General features: G+C 35.6%; 1 protein-coding gene across 1 annotated transcript in view; it reads left to right on the forward strand.

The window, feature by feature from the left end:
• Nucleotides 1–6,838, forward strand: part of LOC134745465 (collagen alpha-1(X) chain-like) — a 57,164-nt gene extending 50,326 nt beyond the window's left edge. Inside the window, exons 20-22 of the mRNA XM_063679509.1 lie at nucleotides 1,346–1,489; nucleotides 4,295–4,375; nucleotides 6,624–6,838. Coding sequence (XP_063535579.1) covers nucleotides 1,346–1,489; nucleotides 4,295–4,375; nucleotides 6,624–6,699 — 301 coding nt within the window. The 3' untranslated portion in view covers nucleotides 6,700–6,838. The remainder of the gene's footprint in view (nucleotides 1–1,345; nucleotides 1,490–4,294; nucleotides 4,376–6,623) is intronic.
• Nucleotides 6,839–21,788: the final 14,950 nt, after the last annotated feature.

Raw genomic sequence — 21,788 nt, forward strand, 5'->3', positions numbered from 1 at the left:
ATCTCCCCAAAGCTGTTCACCGCTGCATTGGAGGATGCCTTCAAGGTTCTGCACTGGAAAGGACGAGGCATCAATGTAAATGGCGAGCACATCACTTACCTTCGGTTTGCCGATGATATCGTAGTCATGGCTGAGACCATGGAGGACCTCAGTGCGATGCTCGCTGATCTCAGCAGAGTATCTGAACGTGTTGGTCTGAAAATGAACATGGACAAGACGAAGATCATGTCTAACGTCCATGTTGTGCCAACTTCCGTATTAATCGGAGGCTCTGCGCTCGAAGTTGTTGACGATTATGTATACCTAGGACAAACAGTCCAGTTAGGTAGGTCCAACTTCGAGAAAGAGGTCACTCGTCGAATCCGACTCGGTTGGGCAGCGTTCGGGAAGCTCCACAGTATCTTTTCGTCCAAATTGCCGCAGTGTCTTAAGTCAAAAGTCTTTGACCAGTGTGTGTTGCCAATGATGACATACGGATCTGAGACGTGGACGCTAACGATGGGCCTCATAAGAAGGCTCAAGGTCACACAAAGGGCAATGGAGAGAGCTATGCTCGGGGTTTCTCTGCGTGATAAAGTCAGAAATGATGATATCCGCAGTAGAACTAGGGTCACCGACATATCTCGCAGAATTGCAAACCTTAAGTGGCAGTGGGCGGGGCACATTGCTCGCAGAACTGATGGCCGGTGGGGCCGGAAGGTTCTGGAGTGGCGTCCGCGTACCGGAAGACGAACTGCCGGTAGGCCTCCAACGAGGTGGAGCGACGACCTGGTGAAGGTCGCGGGAATTCGGTGGTTGCGAGCGGCACAGGATCGGTCGGAGTGGCCTTGGGGGAGGCCTATGTCCAGCAGAGGACGTCTATCGGCTGTCATGATGATGATGATGATGATGAGGAAGGTAAACTGCATTCAAAATTTTTATCAGATACCGCAATGTATTGAAAATTGCATGCAAGTTCTTGCTAGTCTAAACCTCGCTTAAGGTTATTCGTTACTTAATTTGTGACTAATATTCAAAATTCAAGAAGAGTAGGCAGAGATTACAACGTTCCACTTGCTAAGATGATTATATATTCTTTGGCTTCATTCTCTTTCAAATATGATCAAAAATATAAATAAATTATTTTTTGTATCTGTAAGTGTATAAGTAGAACAATGTACGTATCATTGTTGATGATAATATGTTAACTAATTTGTGATACTTCATCTCGACGTTTATGTAGATAATTGTACAATTTTATATTGTGCAATTAAGTTAAGGGTTTCTCCTTATGAATCATATTAATGAGCTTGATTTTAGCCAATAATTAAATATAAGAAAAAAAATCACATTCCGTTGCTCTCAGGCCAACCAAAGCTGTGTGGCACGGCGCGAGTCCCAACGGCGAGCCAGCAATGGACGCGTACTGCGACGCCTGGCATAGTGGCAGTCCGGATAAGTTCGGGCTGGCCTCGTCTCTGCGCTCCAACAAACTGCTGGACCAGGAAACGTGAGTTCTTCTAACCTGTCAATGCTCCATATAAGGCCCCTTTCAGACACGGCGGAATTAGCGTGGACGCAAACCGCGCGGAGCTTATTATGATGGCATCATACAACCTAGAATATTTCATACTACACCGCGTCCGTATGACGTATGAATTGCCGTAGTATGAACAATCTAGTGTTGTTGTTGTTTTTCATTGTTCCTTAAAATTGTTTACTTATTGGTTCACATTTTAAAAAAACTGCGAACCATGAGATATGGGGCAAATTAAAAGGAAAATAGGATATCATTACATTACGTAATTTAAGATTTTAATTGCAATTATTCTTAATGAATCAATACCAGGTTACCAATTTCCCTCGATAAACCTTCCAGGACAAGGCATATTGATTCTCTTAATGAACAGTCTGCAATTTCACATTAATGTCTGTACTTCCCTTCCCTGTTGTTGGGGGAATACTTAGCACAGAATCAACTGAAAAATTAAGTTTTTGTATATATTATAATCTTTTTTCTAGTAAAATAACATTTATACCCTTTAATTTTATACTTATACCTACTGAGGTTTACTAATAAGACGAAATCAATATTTTGAATTTTCCTATACTTGCTCTGTATTTTTTATTTCATTAGTATAAATAAAAAAGGGCTTTAATCTTTGTGCTTTGTGTGCTTTGAGATTCAGATTTCAAAAACTTGTTACTCATTTTCAAATGGGTATTAAGTTAACTACTATGAGTAAATACATCTGGCTATCATGCTGAGTAAATTTACGAGCAGGTTGCAAGGGGAAATGTTGTCGAAATAAGATAAAATTGATGGCATTTTTTATGTTCAAATAAGCGCCTACGAAATATTGTTTTGTAAATGCTGCCAGTGTCATGGGAACGTTTGGGCCGGCTACGGTCCGGGGTGGCACCAGTGGGTAGTTTAATTTTGTGGTTAAAATTGACAAAGCCTGTTGCGGATTACATCATTTGTAAGTAGATGACGAAACCTGTTGCTGATTTGCTTTTGTGTCCACTTGACGAAGCCTGCGTTGCCGATCACGATCTATGCATGGACTTTCTATTTACTGTCTTATTTATTGTGACGTGAAAATCTGCATATGCAAGTCATTTTAAATTAGATTCTATGATATAATAATTAAACTAATTTTGAAAATTATAGTAAACATTATAAACAGTCAATGTCACCTTTGTTGACAGATTTACTATTAAAACTGTAAAAATATATTTTAATTGGCCCTTTACAATATTTCAGCGCACCGCTGTTCCTTGTCCTACTTACACAATTTTCTTACAACGCCGCAATATCGTCGTTACTCTTTGTACCTCTCACAATATACCAGAGGCAAACACGAGCTAATTTAATTTTACATCTTCAAACACTTACTATATTTTCGCAACGTAACCTCCCGTCTCGTCTGAAGAGAATTGTAATTTGTAGAACGAAACGATAAGACATATGTACGTATCTTTTGTGAGTCGTTTTCGCTCTTATTTCCGTCATTCGTTCGATACAAGCGAACAGTTGTCTTTTAGGACCCAATAATGTACTTATAGGTTAGTATTACCTACAGGTACATAAACTTTTCTGCTTTTAAAATACTCTCTTAGGGCGGTTATAGACGAGCGTTTTTTTCTGCGTGTATAAGCTCGTTTCGGCGTTATGCGCTTACACGCGCGCTACATTTCGCTACATTTGGTTTCATTTGGAGCCTATAAGCTCATTTTTTGAAGGTACGCGCTTAAAACGCTAGTCTAAAACCGCCCTTTTACCCTTATCTTAGATATCTGAGTTTCATACACATTTTCCGTCTAACACAATGAAGTTCTTCATTTTGAATGCCATACGGAGGTTACCTTATGGGGTAATTTTGATATCAACCGGATTGTATCATTTGGATTTGGAATGAGTGCATCATTTCGCCGTTAAACGCAAGTTTGGCGAACCTAGTATAAGTTTAAAATGTATTATACCTTTTTGAAAAAAAAAAATATTACCTACCTATGTAACGAAAAGAGACTTGTCTCACGCACGTACCTAAAGGTGACAGGTTATTGCAGATATTAGTTAGTTTAAAAAGCTACAATAACGAAAATGTCTAGGACAACACAAAAAAAAATTTAGAATAATTTTACTCAGTCCCATAGTGAGCTCAACAAGGCTAACAAGGCTTGTGTTGTGGGTGGGCATTTTCAATTAACTGGTCGCCCTATAACGGCCGGTTAACAATCGTCACAAAACTGACGGTCAATGTCAAATCCCATACATTTTATCAATGTGACGGTTAGACGTTACTGAAACACGACTTAAGTCGCACTTTAAAATACAAGTTAAAATAAAAATTCCCGGGTACTATACGACGATATAAATATAAAATATAGTAATATATATATAAATACTTACATACATATAAAACATCCATAACTCAGGAACAAATCGAGGGATGGGCGCCGCGGTCAAACCCGATAAGTCTAGATATTTTGTCACATAAATGAGAACTCCACGCACGTCACATATAGTTCTAATTTCAAAAACCCATTTGCACGACTTATCGGGTTACCGTTCACCCCTCGAAATATTTGTGATAAACACAGAAAATAATGCCCTTAACAAGATTCGAACCCTCGAACGTGACTTAGAACTAGGCTAGAAGGCCGTCACAGACACAAAGCTCAACGCAATCTTGCAGGATATAGCTATTATTAAGCATGTGATTTTACGAGACTTTAGTTAAGCCAAAATAATCCGGAAGCATCCGTTTAGTTTTCAGTTTACAATTAACTAATAATATTTTCCTTGCAGTTATTCTTGCAGTTCCAAATTAATCGTGCTGTGTGTCGAGGCAACCCCCGTGGACACGGTGAGAAGAAAAAAACGATCCAAGTAAGTATTAAACATATTTTAAGAAACGATAATCGTAACCGACGGTTAACCACTGGATACTAATCTTGTTTAACCGACCCTGTTATAATGCTACTTAGCAGAAGCGCATGCATGTCTCGTTGCTTATATCTACCCGCTTAGTTTTAACAAATAATATAATAGTTTTCGATTGTTGTATGCTTAGTTGTTTTGGAATTGGCTTTGTATTTATTATTTTGTATAATTATTATTAATTACACTCTCCTTTGTATTAAGTTAAGTGTAAACATGTATTTCTCAGGAAGTGATTATTCTTGTAATCTTTTGAGAAATAAATATCTAAAACCTAAAAAAAACCTAATCTAACGGCCTATATTAACAAACCTGCACCTGTGAGTGCATCGTAATTTTAACTTTACATTGTCGATAATACCTTAATTATATTCAAATTTAGAACATCTCTGAGAAACAAAGAAATTTGATTTGGCTTCTCTAATGTCGAGATGACATTTTATTCGAAATGAAGTGTCATTTGCAAACAATTTTATAATATTTTTCATGTTACTTGATGCCGAACGATATGGCAGTCGACTCTCGACTCTAGTTTGTCATTGAATAATATAAAAACAACGGATGCGCGACATGCGCGAAAAAGTTTGTATTACCGCCATTTGACGTTTAATTAGTTTTACAGTACATATGGTGCTACTTTCTCGCACTAGTGCGTCAAATAGCACTTTTCGTGCATATGTCGAAAGTTTAAAGGGCCATATGTACTGTAAAACGTTGTACGATACACGTGCGAATAGGAAATTCGCAACTCGTGTCGATTTAAAACACTCCCTGCGGTCGTGTTTTAATTTATCGCCACTCGTTTCGAATTTCCTCTTTTCCGCACTTGTATCGTAAATAACTATGTAAGTATAAAATTACTTTGTTTTGTTGAAGCTTATGATATTGATGTAGATAAAGCAGTGTGTGTAACTGTACATAATTAGGCATGAAAATACTCGTGTGATCCTTTTATGAAACTCATTGTATTCGTTTTATAAATCCACACTCGTATGTTAATGCCTTTCATTTTGTAGCAGTCACATAAACTACTATTGTTTACAACTTTTCCCTCTCCCGAAGAATCATCTCTCTTGAAAAGTCAGTATGAAATATGGCTGAAATAAAAATCATTATTTAAGTTCCGCACAGTATGTAGGTACCTATAAAATTGCTCATTTTTACTTTACAAAGCTGAAAAGAATGTTGAATTAAATAACTCGACGCTACAAACATCTGATCCCGACATACCATGTTTACTTTTAAAGTCGACAAACCAACTTTAATTGCTCTACAAAGTTACTCTAAAAAGGTAAAGTCGTTCTTCGTTGAAACTAGAAATTTAGTTAAAGTAAGTTCGTATTTATGTAGCTTCACGAGTACAAAATTCTTGGATACACTTTGTACAAAGTTAAAATTAAATTAGGTAACAGTGTTGTTGTTACATGTTTACTGGTGCTTAGCAGTTTAATAAAATTACAAAAAACATGAAATGTTTATAAGTTTTCTTGTAGAAATAGGGATGTTGATATGAATCGCGAATATATAAAATTTTATGTTTTTACTATAGCAGGGAATATTAGAATGTTGAAAATCATGTTTTGTAATTAATTAAAAATAATTAAAAGTATTTAAAATAATGCCCAGCATCACGTGACTACAAACGCAAATCGGAGCGCGTGACGTCACGGCGTGAGAAACACGCACAGATAAGTTGTTGTCAAACCAGCAGTGGAAGCATGGTTGCATTTTTATCGCCTGTCACTATGCCTGTCACTTTCGCACTTACATACTTGTTAGAACGTGACAGGCATGGTGACAGGCGACAAAAACGCGACCGTGCTTAGCCTGCTGGTGGTCCTCTGGCACCGACAGTCGTTTGTTAATCACCTCGTTTGGAGCTTGGAGCGTTTTTGCGTGATATTTAAACAATAAATTAATTAACGTCGATTTTTAATAGAAAGTTATGAATAAAAATTAAAAAAAAAATGCAATAATTACGTGTCTGTCTATAAAATGAAAACAGTTCTAAAAATAATCAACATCCCTTTGCTGTTAATTTTTTACTCCGTGCATTCGATTTATACTATGGGTAGTGTGTACATAAATCATAGAAGTTTAATTTAGTTATGTATTAGTTAATAAGTTAATAAACGACGTATTATTTTCCATTTAAGATATTTCTGTTGGTTTTAACAAAAATTATATATTGTCCCAGGTACCGAACAGCGGATAAGCTACGATTCCTAAAAGACCTTAACGATCAACGAAACGATACAAGAGCGACATTATAGATAAAGACTCATAGTTTCATATAGAATGTAAGAACAACTGTGAAGACTGTAAATATTTTTAATGTAATAAATGCCAGAGACGTTTCTTGAAGCAATTCCTGTGGAGCATATCGACAATATACGAATATCGAGTAATTACCTTTATATTTAAAAACTACGTCATTTTGCTATAAATATGGCTGTTTTACCGATACACTGATGTATAAATGAGTAAGAGCATAACTTTTTTTGATGAAAGGCAAAGGGCCCTTTTATCGAGGGAGTTTTGCATGTTTCATTTGTGTGCAATTTCTTGTAAAAATGTTATCAATGCCCATATAATGGGCTTGTTTATTGTTTTTTCTTTAACTAGACATTAAAAATTGTGCAAAACCATAAACTGTAACATTATTATTATTAAAACAAAGATTAAATGTAAAATAATATTTAGTTTAGTGTCAAAACTTCAGCCAAAGTTTTATTTTTGGCAAAATGTTTGAGCAGAACTGATTTTGTAGAACAACACGTTTTGTTGATTTTGTTTGTTATTTTGTTACAACTATTTTTGTTTTGTATTTTTCTAGTTTTGTGTTATCGTTTTACGACACAAATGATGGTACGCAAGTTTATGTGTATAATGTGTCATTATCAATATTTAAGAGTTATGCTCTTGTTTGTTTGTTTTTTTTTGCTCTTGTTGGTGAACATTATTTAACCGACTTCTCTTCTTGCCCTTTTTATTGTTTTCATCCTTGCTCATAAAGAGTTTTTGCTCGAAAAGGTACATTGATGTAGTAGCCGATATTACTTCCTAGATAGTATTAGATCTTTATTATTAATTAAGCTATATAAACAAAAAAGGTTTTAATTTTTCGTCAATCACTTATTATAATTATCAGTTACTTTTTTTTTTTATATACATGCATATTATTAATAATAGCTATCGCGGAATTTCATATATAGTTACCGTTACTGCATAGCCCTCCACGGTACCGACAATGACTATGCAGCGGGTTGTAGCTATTGGTTCTATGGAAACTAAGGCCTAATAGATTTTGAAAGGAAATCATACTATCTTGCACTAGTTAGATCTTCAACATCTATATGCAACCTTCACTCATCCATAAAGACGACCATTAGAAGTGGAAAATATATTGATGTGTCAGCAATCTTAAATTTAAGTAGAATTGTAAATATATTGAAATTGAAGTTGGAAGTCTTTATTTCAGGTCTGTCAGCCCATATTTTATATATAGGTTTCTTTAAAAAAAAAATTGCAAACCAGGAATTCAACGTGTAATTATTTAAAGTTGTAAATAATGCCACTTATCAATAGGTAAGACTTACATATTTAAACTACTGAGTTAATTTGACAATCGTCATTAAATGTTTTCCGGATAAAGTTTAATTATATGAAAGATACTTGACATTAGGTATTAAACTGAAAGAGATTTAAAAGCATATTTATAGGAGTTTTATTTATTTGTGTTGTAACCAAAAATATCAAAAATCAAAATAGTTGAAGTAATTTAAGTAACGGTATCTATCCGAGTGCTTCAAATTAAGTTTATTTTTAATAAAACAACTGTGATAATGTTTTGTAAGAATTTTCAACGCATGGCCGGTTTATCTTAGTTTAAATGGATTACAGTTTACAGCATATTTATACATATAATTTATGTTGAAAGAAAAGCGTAACTGTATTATACAATCTGTTAATTTCTTTTCTTAGAAGCTCATTTGTTAAATATTCTTAATTAATTTCTACTGTTTTTTTTATCTGTACAGAAAAATATTCCGTTTACAATTTGGCAACAACTCATGCAAACGCTTTGAAATTTGCATATTTAATTACTTTGTTGATGTTTTATTATTTTCGTAATATTATTATATTCAACAGCTACTTTTGATATTTGGCCGTATGTTAATTGGTTTCTAGCATATCCTTTATCTGGCTGTAGCAAATTAATAGTATAGTAAAACAAACTGAATTATCTGTGAAAGAAGTGGAAAATATATTGATGTGTCAGTAAACTGAATTTTCTGTGAAACTATATATGTCAAAATTTGTTAATGTTTTAGTTTCATCTAAAATGTTATCAGACGTGCGATTGCCGAAATAATTGTAAAATATCTACGTTTTTTTTTTCTTTGTTTAAATTAATCATTTTATCGGAAATAAGTTTCGACTAAGATATTTATAAAGTACGCCCTATTATAGAATCAATTATGTAAAAAATACCTTCTAATTTTTTCATTGTTATAAAATGTGACGTTAGGTGAATTTTATTGTACTTCATGAGTACAGGTTGTTTTGAGAATAAAATGATTTTTTAAGATAAATTATTTTATTTACTAATATCAGACATGGTATCGAGGTACCTATGCGACGGCGAGCGGGTTTCAAACACAGTAATTCTGGTCATTCTAGAGACGTGACATCACAGTTAGTAAGTACCTAAAAGAACTAAGTAATCACAATTAACTATCTTCCACCTGTTTAGGCACTTTAGGTATCTACATTCGACTTTCTAATACAGACTAAGCGACTATATTCGCCTCTTCTTATCCAGGTGAAACCCTGCTACGGATGCCTTCTAGTTTTAAACATAATTAACATAAATCGATTGAATGAAAACTAAGCTTCAAGTATTAAGGGACCCACTGATTACCAGTCCGCTGGACGATATCGGCCTGTGAGTTGTTCGGAACTGTAAATTTTTTGTTCTAACTGACAGGCCCATATCGTCCGGCGGACTGGTAATCAATGGGCACCTCTAAGTAAAGTAAGATCAGATAAAGGCATTTAATTATTTTGCATTATTATTGTTTTACCTTAAAAAAAACTGAAGGTATTGTGGTAAAGTAACTAAAACAGGCCAATGGAGAATGAATCAAAAACTAGTTCATAATATAGTGAAACATTTATCCATAGCGCCGAGTCACCGTACGCCCATTTGTTAAAATAACCCGCAAATATAGATTAAATAATTTTCAAGCGGATAGGTACGCCACTCTTGAAAATATAACATGGTAGATAATGACATAGGCATAGACATTTTTTCATAATACTTTTAAATATTACATGTAATGCATTATTCAGTTCTTAAATAACATTAAAATTTTGTTTGTCCACGACCCGTAACATTAATTGCACGTTTTCGGAAGAAGGAGATTTGTGCTCCCAAATTTGTGATTACGGTCATTTTACGAACTTTTACCACATAAAATCACATAGGTACAAGTAAGACGAATTATAATCCAATATTATGACGTCCTTTTGGCAAATTCGAGATAAAAAATAATTCAGTTCATGATTAAGCAAACAAGATATTTTTTTTAATCTAGTTTTATTATAAAATGGTGTCTAAATAAAACTTTAATTACAGAAGACTGCTGTGCAAATGAGTACAAAGCTTTGAATAATAATAATCACGCACGACGTTACGTCACGATGACGTTAGTTGAATATCTCGTTTCAGATTACACATGGTGAATCTCACATAGTAATATTATAATCTGTGCCGCAACGACAAACAAATAATAAGGAATGACGTATTCGAGGTTATCAAAGAGTTTAATGGTTTGGACGTTTTATTACGTATAAAAATAGGGTTATGGAATTCATTATTTCTTTAGTGCAAATATAGGAAGGTTTTATGAAATCAAATTAGTACCTACATTAGTACATGTGTTAGTAAAGTGATTTCTACTACTACAACTACTAAATTTATTAAGTAGGTACTAATAACTTTGAAATATCTAAGTATGGAGTAATCTGCATAATAGGTAACACACCGTGATTTTTTTGGAACTCCGTTAGTTTTAAAGCTACATTCCCAAGAACATTTTGAATTAAGTTAATTTCTCAAAAATACTGGTATTCTAACTCCGTGTTGAAGATGATCAATAATTAAGTTTTATGTGATAAGACATTTCCGAGTCGCTTTACATAACTCGTATAGTCTAAGATACTGCTACAAAATTCTGCTCTCTTCTATCAATTTATTCAATTAGTCAATACATTTGAAAAGAACATTATAATTTGCTGTTTGCTGCTAGGCAATTTTTAAGCCGCAAAAACATGTTTTATGCATTTTGTTGGTAAGATCTTATGAACAAAAGTCCCTAAGAAGTCTTTTGTGTGGTTATGGAATTGTGGTTTGTTGGTGATACCTAAGTATCTTGAGACTTTATGCATCTAAATGCAAATATATTGTGAGGTGTGTATAAGTTGATACGATATTTTGCCCATAATTTTAGTAACAGCTCTACGTACTGCCTAAAATATTTGAGGAGTAGAGTGTAAGAAAGTAAAACTTCGACTTTCTTCCTCTCTTGTACTGTTATATTATTAGGAGGTCATAAAGTAGAATCTGTCAAATTTTGCATAAATACCGTATTTAGGAGGTAAAAACTTTTTACTTATCCAGAATAAAAGATACAAAGTCCTCGCTAAATTTTAAAAAAAGGCTACAAAGCTCACCTACTTCGTGACGTATTGGCATGCAAGTGTCAATTTTTTTATGGCTCTCCTCTCCTGAAGAGTTAACATTTTCCACATCCGACCTCATGAAAATCTAGGCGACAACTATTACGGTAACCGAAGTGAATATTACAATGACTTTCGTTCATGATTACAATCTCCCGTAAACATTTTTCTTATTTGTTTCTTACTTCTGTAGAAACACAATTTTTATAAAACAAAATAAATAAACTACGCCAACTCATTTTCTCGCTATCTGACTTGTGTTGTTAACTTTAAAGAGACTTAACCTGAAACAAAATGGGTCGTATTGCAGTTTCCCTGTGGTGCCAGTAAACAGTAGACTCTTTTTCTAAAAGAATAAGACTGATATTTAAATGGGAATAATTTCTAGACTGTAATAATTGCAACGGAGAGCCGCGTGTATTAAATTAATAAGCTAGTGTTAAGTATTTGCAAAAGTGTGTAAGTAAGTGATACGTATCTCTGTGTATGAAATGTTTAGGTGTTTATTTATTACAACAATGTTTCATACAAAATAATTAATTGCTCAATCTTCCGCTATTGTAGAACCAACATTACAATTAACTCAATCAAACAATTGAAAATATTTTCCATTCCCCTTATTTCTAGATACTACATTCTAGATACTCAATGGGGAAATATCATGCCATAGAAATAGTCATACAACATACTTAATTTTAAACATGTACACCTAGCCGTATGTAAGCGTTGCCACCCTGTGAAAGCCTATAGCCTAGGAGGTAATTAAAAAAAAAATTACTCTCGCCATTAAACCTAAATACATAAAAGCCACTAAGACCAAATTAGTTCCCTAAAGCTAAAAGCAACATTTAAGTAGGAAAGTCTTATCCTGAAGGGCGTGGCACACGTAGCGTGCAAGCGTAGCCCAGATATGCAGGTTTATGACGAGAATTGAGTAAAAATTATGAGTATAAAAACCTACTGTAAAATTCCAGCTATGTACTTTATGAGTTGATGTAATAATATCTACTATTTCTAGTCTAGAGAGCAGTTTCTTGGTAATCCAATAAGTTTATATTATGTAAATAAGTCTATCATACGGTACTAAAAAGTAAGCGGAGATAGAGATTGCGTCAGCAGTTATCCAGATAGAGGTTTCGTGTGATATTTGATGCAACAAGAATAAGGTTTTATTTTTGTAAAAAAATTAAATTATGTCAATAGCCTCTTACTTAATTTTGCTCGTCAGTTTTATACAACTTATTTCGTGCATTAAATAATTCTTGCCATTAATTTAGTTCACAAAGTAACTAAAAATCTTTAAGCCTAAAAAAAGTTTCTTCTAAAATTAAACAAACCTGGCTGGCAAAAAACTCTAAAAGAACCCTATCCTTTAATCCTAAAATACTAATTACAAAGTAAAATACACCGCACTATAATACCTAAGCCACACGGAATCATTCCAATCTCTAGCCGTCTAACTACTTCAGCCCCTCAGGTTTTAAACTATTTATTGAACCAGGTATTAATTCATTTATTTACTTTGTGGAAATCCCATTTGAATTAAGCGATATTATTTTCTTGTTTTTTTTTTCATAATTATTTTTTAATAAAGAATGGAAAGGTATTTATTAACAAACGAGATTACACACTACATAACATTAACAGTAAACTATAAATAAACTTGTTTTCAATAAGTTAGTTCATGAGGACGCACCAAAAATAGTCATTTAACACGCATTTCTGCTCAGCTCAGGCAGTGGATATTGAAATAAAAAAGTAAAGAAATTAAACAAACAATATTGTTTAAAACAACAGAATAATATTAATAATATTGCTATTGTTTGAAATGAGATAGTATCAAACTTTATACCTAGCGATTGGTTTCTACTTTCATGGCGTAATTCGTGTTTGCATTTTATTTGTGATATTAAGAAAATAAACATTTTGGATAATACGGGCTCATGTGTTGTGGTATAATATACTTATCTGCAATAAGGCGTGCACTATTTAAAAAAAAAACAACACAATTAAAGTAAGTAGACTACAAAATAAGCAATTTACAGGAGTATAACGTATTTTCAGACTGTTTCTCTAGCACACTCATTATCCTGACTAGCTTTAGACTAAGCTATTTACGGCAAAGCAAGTCTATACTTATAGCAAATCGCGGTAGACGTGGCGTGGCGTGCTTTTCAGCAATTTGCAGTTTATGAACTTGTCGTTTTGAGTCTTTATTGCACATTAACATTTTTGTTTTCGTAAATGTCTGCAGTGACGAATTGAAAAATATTGGATGACAAGTGAAAACTTAACCATACGTATACAATTTACTAGAATAAAATATGTATACATTTAATATAAAATACGAATATATACATATAAAAATGTATACGTTAAAAATGCTAACAGATGTTCGATGAATAAGCGGCCTCCTTTTTATTCTACTTTAAAAACTAGAGGCCATTTATTCATCGAACACTTTGTTTTATTAAACATGTTTATGCACTTATAGCATTTTTAACGTATACATTATTTTTATATGTATATATTTAGCAACGCTATAGTCAATGACCTTTATTTTATTAGGCCAGTGGTTGTAATGTAGATTTATAGAGTAGTTTTACCCGAGAATAAACCTGTTTACGTGCTTAGCGCCTTTATTTTCAGAGAATGTGGCATTTGCAGGCATTGTAATCCTTTATGCTGAAAATGGGAGGACGTTTTTATTTTTCTTCCAATAATGGCTGTAAAATAATTCCCAAAGATACCATTTTCGGTCGTAGGGAAAAGAGTAGTAAAAACAGATAGTTCTCTATTTCACATTGTAACTACCACTGACTCACTCTGGAATGTTAGATAGCACAGATAAAGGACGCTTATCGTACAAAGGGCAGGCCGTGTGGTCCTTCGTTTAACGGGTGTGTCGCAGAAATAGAAAAGTAAAGGTGTTTGACCTGATTTTCTTTCTATTTTCATCATGTACCCAATCAGTACCCATTTGAAGACATGCATGCTAATGATTTACGTTCAAACGGTATGGTATTGTTTAATAGTAATGATTTATGATGTTGTTCCTCAATGCATGGCCGTGGGGTATACGCAGACGGGTAAATATCGAATACACGTTTCACATAGTGAATACACTTACTAACAAATCCTGCGAAAGAATCTTATGTAAATGTAAAATTAGAGGACGTCCGTGGCCAGTAGTAGCACCTTAGTATTGCACCTTTTATGGTCTTAGCACCATTTCACCACTTCCATATTTACCTACCCCTAATGGCATTATCTAACAGCAAGGTATATACGCTCCGTTGCATAATCCACTTGTTTTCAACGCCACTTTAATAGGCTAGGAAATTGATTGTAAATAAGTTTAGCCAGGGCGAGCTAGATTATCTGAAATTGCTTGGGGTAGCTTTGATAAATGCGCTGAACACGATCGCAGCGACGTCAAGATGTTTCATGCTCATGTGTAGACGCTAATAAATTATGGTGTCGCGTGAGTGCTGTCTATTGTACCTAAGGGAATATTATGGTAATGAAATTTATTCGAAGGATTTTTAGGTAGGTACCTATTTTAGAAATATCAAACAAGATTTTGAATTTTCTTTTAACAAATCTTGATGAGCGAGTCCACGGTGATTTCTTTGTACCACAAAGAACGATAATAATGTGGCAAAAACACTTATTTCCATAAAAAGGTACTTCCGTGTAAAGGTAGGTTACCACCGACGTTTCAAACAAATAGCCAAAGCCAGATTTGAATTATATATTATACATGGCGAAATAAATAAATATATAATACGAATTTCCCGATATGCACTAATGTCTATTGGCGTTATTCATAAACGCGTTACTGGCCTGAATTAGCTATGAATCGTTTGTCTTTATCTGTCATTTTGACTTATGTATTTGTAAGAATGGGATAAAACATAATTTACCAACTCAAGCCCGTAAAGCTTTATGAATAAGTGGGTATCTATCTATCCACCCTGTCTAATTTTGAAATTTTAACCTCTTCACGATTATACCGCGAAATTTAGTATTACCTAGGGTAGATAAATAGTAGGTATGTACCTAGTAATGAACCCGCGAAATGACATAAGAATAGTTTATATCCAAAATTCATCCCTAAAGAGGGTGAAAAGAGGAGTTATTTACTATGGAATGTGTAAGTATTCTTCGCAGGCGAAGTCGCAAGCAAAAGCTAGTTAAAATAGTATAATTGCGTATCAGTAACATTATTTAACTACCCACATCGACAAAATAAACTTGTAAATATAGATAAGCCAGCTTAACGTAATCAAAATACACGTTTGTGCTGAAAGCCATTTAATGTTAATAAAATTTCGGGTACAATGATAAAATACACTCCGATTTTAGAGCATAAATGGTAAGTTAATCGTTTAAATTGGGCGTAGGCCGCGATAATCTCCTGTAGTTGTAATAGACTTATTGTTGTACAACTATTTACGTTATAAAAATTAAATTAAAAATAGGTAATTGGATTAAAAGCCGATAGACGCTGTTCGCTATAATTGTTATTGTTTGGAGAAATAAGGTTTTTGAGGCGTTCGATTATTGTGTTATTCTGCCAATGGTTTTAAGAGTATACTTTTTAGGTATGTTTAGTGTTAGGTACGTATTTATAATATGATTAATAGTAGGGATGGCATTCAAAATATTTACATTAGTACGGTTTCACTCACTATTATTTTTAGTCGCTTTTGCCTGTGTGCCTGAGGAAGGATTCCCGAAGAATCCGAAACATGTCGCCAAAAGCGACTAAAAATTATAGTGAGTGAAACCGGTAGTGGTCTAAATATTTTGAAATATGTCTCACGATAGTTTAATTTCGAGGGATGACATTGTTTATCTACCTACCTAATATGTAATAATATAGAGATGCTATGTTCTCTAGCATACCGATCACATATCGAGCCGCTGAGTTTCTCATGAGGCATGCCAAGCATCTCGAGTAAACAAGAATTTGTACACATCGCATAGAATATTTTATTTTAAATCACTGACATGGAATCCCACTGATAAAATAATTACTTTGTTCAATATCTTCAATAGCATTTCTGATGAAAAATATTCATATATTGAAGTCAACGTGGATTTTAAAGCATTTACACCTATTCATTTCGATGAATGAAATATGCATACCCAAGATTAATTAAAAGAATACATATTTATATTACTTAGGTATATATTCTGTTAGGATCAGCACTAAATAATATGTATATAAAACATATATCTTTACTTTAATTTAACTAGGTCACAGAATAAATAATAGTACTACGTACAGAAGGCTCACTGTATAACGAAACCCCGTTTAGGTATAGCAAACGGGCTTAAACGTTGCCGATTGGACCTATTATATATACTTATGTGTGGTCAGCATTTTTGTTATTGTTGCCGCAACCAGCTGCGATGCAGTGTTTACTCGCTTTAGACTTCATTGTATGCGACGTCAGATCTGGTGACGGCCAGGCGACGCGGCCGTCACCAGATCGCGTCTAAATTACGCACGGAAGAAAGAATGAGCGCGCCGCGCTAAATTACGAAACTTTCAGGAAAAAGCGCAGTCTATTCTATGCGGTTTTTCCCATGATATCCACAATTTAAAACATTCGCATGTTGCCTTTATATATATGTAACAACAACCACCTATACTTTTAAAATGTTAATTGTTCACTATGATGCGACAGATGCAATGTTACTACATACATTGTATGAGTAAATTATTTTTCATCTCTCCTGTTCGGAAAGTTCACCTTTCATAGGCTGATAGTCGGGTGGAAAATTGCTTTTCGCACCCTAGGGTGGAAAGTAATTCTAACATAAATATGCCTGGCAAAACTTTAAATTTTTCGAATTGTTTAAATTTTACCGTAATCTTCAACTAATTTAATTTCATCGTTGTTATGTATGTGGTTTACCTATAATTTGTGCTAAAAAAATATATGTACTTACCAATAATAAACCTACATTTCTTGTAATGACTTTCCTCATAGTCGAAATAAATAGTAGTGTTTAACTCGGGTAAAAGTAACCATTTCACCCTCGAACTATTGGCGCTCTCACTTCGTTCGAGCGCCAAAATATCTCGGGTCTGAGTAGTTCGCTTTCCACCCTTGGTTAAAAATCTACTATTAGATTTTATGTATTTGACTTCCAAAGTACCATTAGCAACGGGACTTAAAATTGTATTAAGCCTACCTTAGAGAACATCCATAGCGATACTTCACTTTTGTCATCTAGGTATTAGGCGCCAAGAGGCCAAAATGAGAGGCCGGTTGTTGTTTTAAATAGAATACAATACGAGTTTTTCTACAGACACCATAACTATAAAAAAAAGCTCTAATAAAATTTATAGTGAAAAGTATAATTAATAGTGATTGGATTCAGATCAATTAGTTAGATCACATCGACACAAATTTAATCCTTCGTCACCTTTTGTAATCAATGAATCAAGATGGTATTTAATAACGAAGGGTTCGGAGATAAATCCTTTATTCTAGGGGCACAAAATATCCCTTTGTTTGCTGGGAAATATTGTGTCAATTGATAAGATATAAGTTTAGTCATCATTCGCTTGCCCTTGTCCATTCACTTGGGGTCGGCGCAGCATGTCTTTTTCTTCCATACCTCTCTATCGCCCGTCATCTTATCATTCACTTGCGTTCGTTTCATATCATCTCTCGCACAGTTCATCTATTGTATGGTTAATTTAAACACATATTTTATAACAAAATATATCGTAGAGTTTATTAGCACGAGAAACAAGAATCAAAAGTCAACAACCACGTCAATCATATTTGAATGTCATAATAATATGCCGTCGGCCTGGATTACAGTAAGAAGGTTTATATTACTAGACAGAAATTAAACCTCTAACACCTTCCACCTTTCCTCGGTTTTCCTCTCCTCGTACCTCCCTCCACATTCATTAGTAATACTTTTCTCGTCACATGACTTTCATCCCTCCGCATCACATGCCCGTACCACGCTAGGCGATTTGCCCTTACTTTTTCTGTTATGGGTGCAACTTTCAGGCTTCCTCTTATATACTCATACCTTATTCTATTCATTCTCATCACGCTACACATCCATCTTAACATTCTCATCTCCGCTACATGCAATCTATTTTCATCCGTCACCTTTAGGGCCCATCATTCTGATCCATACATGACGACCGGTCTTATGCTTGTATTATAAATTTTACCCTTCAACCGAAGAGGCATTCGGGCATCGCAAATGGTTCCCGTGACATGTCGCCATTTCATCCATCCTGTGCTAGGTTTTCACGTCAATATCGCCATCGCACTGTACGAGCGAACCGAGGTACTTGAAGTCGGAGCAGACCAGCAATGTAACGCCGTCGAGTTCTATGGCAGCAAAATTTTGTTTGTAAGCATGTACCCTTTGTGTAAATAAATAAAAATAAAAAAACTGGAGAGACCGCAGATCATTTGTTTGTTCTGTTTTAGATCTGCTGATTTTCAGGCCAACATTCTCCAATTTTTGCCGCCATTTCTCAAGTCTGCTCTGCAACTCGAATTCGTTTTCACCTACAAGCACAATGTCATCGGCAAACAGCATACACCGGGGTGCCGCCTCCTGTATGTTCGACGACAGAGCGTCCATAACAAGCAGGAAGAGGTAAGGACTTAAAGCCGGTCCCTGGTGCAAGCCTACCATGACATTGAACCTGTCGTTGGTGCCAGCAGCTGACCGGATGCGTGTACAACATCGGTTGTACATTGACCGGATTAGCTCCACATACTTCCCAGGCACGCATTTCTCTTTCAGAGCCCACCACGAAACCTGGCGGAGTACTCAGTCGTATGCTTTTTCGTGGTCAACAAACACCATATGCAGGTTCTTTTTGCCATGTATGTATTTTTCGCACAATTGACGAAGTGCAAAAATGGCGTCTATTGTACCACTCTCCCCGCCATAAACCCGAACTGGTTTTGTGTTATATAACTCTCATCTCTCAGGCGTCTCTCTATCACTTTTTCCCATATTTTTATGCTATGTGACATGAGCTTTATTCCTCTATAGTTGTTGCATTCCTGTACATCCCATTTGTTTTCGAAAATGGGCACCAGCAAACTGTCGCACCATTCGTCGGGGACGGTTTCTTCATGCAACAACTTATTGAAGAATAAAGTCAGCCACTTACATCCATCCTCAAGCTGTAACTTCCATACCTCTCCTGGTATATCATCTGGTCCTACATATTTTCCATTATTAATACTTCTCACAGCCTTTCTTACTTCATCCATAGATATTACTTTCACTGCACCCATATTGCCATATTTATCAGCCTGTGCTGGGGCATTCTATTCCAAACATTTTCTTCATTCATCAACCTTAAGTAGACATTCCAACGTTCTTTTATCTCTTCAATTAGCTTCATCTTTCGTAATAACCTTACCTGCATCATCTTTCACATGCGTTAATTCGACGTTTTCCATACGGCCACACTGGAATTATCGCGATAACTAACGGCGTTTCCCGCCGTTTTCCGTTAGTGTGGCCCCGGCAACACATTTTATATGAGCTATAGCTCGTCGAAGCTTTCTCAACTGGGTAAGTTATGGTAGGCCAAGCTCTGGTCCGCTATACGATGAAATGGTTAGAACCAAAAAATGTTTTAAGAGTAACTTAAAGTACCATCAGAATAACGAGGAACAAACAAGAATGGACAAACTCGTTAATTCTCATAAAGAAAAGAATTTTAAAACTTTTTGGAAAGAGACGAACAATTTGAAGCCTAAGGCGAGCCTCCCGGTGTGCGTGAGTGGCTGTGATAATCATAAAGACATAGCCAACATGTTTCAAAATCATTTTAGGATAAAGCCGAGACTGGCCAGTGATGTGCAGGGTCTTGGTGCTGCAGCCGACGTTGCGAGTAACCCCATTCTTATTACAGCTAAAGATGTTGCCTCTGTAATTAATAAAATGACTCGGGGAAAATCTCCAGGGCACGACGGGCTGAGCATCGAGCACCTGCAGCACGCTGGCCATCACATCCATAGGCTGTTGGCTATGCTTTTTACCCTTGGCTTGAGACACTCCTACTTACCAGACGAGTTTCTGAAAACGATTGTTGTACCGATAGTAAAAAATAGAACCGGCGATGTATCTGACATTGATAATTATAGGCCAATCTCTTTGGCAACAATTGCAGCGAAGGTTCTTGACGGTGTGCTTGAGCGTCACCTCAGTAGATACGCAGTGTTAGATGATAGACAATTCGGTTTTCGTGCTGGTCTGTCTACTGAGAGTGCTATTTATTCTGGTTCTGAAGCACACCGTCAGGTACTACACTGACAGGAGAACCCCCGTGTGCGCTGCTTTTCTCGATCTTTCGAAGGCCTTCGACCTAGTGTCATATGAAAAACTATGGGAGAAGCTGCAGAAGGCGGGTCTTCCTCAAGAACTGATAAGACTGTTAAAATATTGGTACAACAATCAGTATAATTTTGTGAGGTGGGGGATGTCGGTATCGGATGGTTATAGAGCTCAGTGTGGAGTAAGGCAAGGGGGACTTACATCTCCACTACTGTTTAACATTTATGTTAACCAGCTGATTGTCGAGCTCAGCAGCACCATGGTTGGCTGTTCGATCGGTGGTAAAATGGTAAATAACATAAGTTACGCTGACGACATGGTGCTGTTGAGCCCGTCGATCAGTGCTATGAACAAATTGTTAAAGGTGTGTGACACGTATGCGGAGTCTCACGGGCTCATCTATAATATTAAAAAAAGTGAGATACTCATCTTCCGAGCTGGTAACAAGACCCTACCAATAGTTGAGCCGGTGACACTCGGCGGCGTGGCCTTGAACAGAGTATCCAGTTTTAAATACCTGGGACATGTAATCACCGAGGATCTAAAGGACGATGCGGATATTGAGAGGGAACGCAGGGCACTGGCAGTAAGAGCTAATATGTTGATTCGCAGGTTTGCGCGTTATACAGTGGAGGTCAAGAAAACATTGTTCATGTCGTATTGCCAATCATTCTACACGTGCGGCCTGTGGATCAATTATACGAAGCGTGCTTACAGTGCTCTGCGTGTCCAGTTCAATAACGGCTTCAGGATGCTGTTGGGGCTACCACGCTTTTGCAGTGCATCAGGCATGTTTGCACAAGCACGAATGGACGATTTTCATGCCATAATGAGAAAAAGAATCGCCTCTCAAATGTATCGCCTGCGGGGTAGCACCAACAGCTTGCTGGTAGATATAGCCGAGAGGTGGGATTGTCCGTTTTTTAGCCACTGGGCCTCGGCTCATCGTCCTGTTTACCGGGACCCCAAATAAATAAATAAATAAAACTGTAATACCTAGGTTAAGATGTACTAACTCTAATATTATAAGTCTGTATATAACTAACAATCTATGGGCAATCAGGCCTGAAATAAAGAATTTTATTTATTATATCCAGAGAAATAATAATAAACTGACAACATTTTTAAGTTTTAATTGGCCTCCTTAACTCGGACGAAGTCGCTGTCAGAGGCTGGTAAGTATAAGAAATGCGAAAATTTTCAATGCAAAATTCTCGTAACAGCCGGAAAAATTCCAAAAAATTAGTATTTTTGCACTAAGCTA

This window comes from Cydia strobilella, chromosome 11, assembly GCF_947568885.1.
Source record: "Cydia strobilella chromosome 11, ilCydStro3.1, whole genome shotgun sequence".
In the NCBI taxonomy this organism is placed as follows: Eukaryota; Metazoa; Arthropoda; class Insecta; order Lepidoptera; family Tortricidae; genus Cydia; species Cydia strobilella.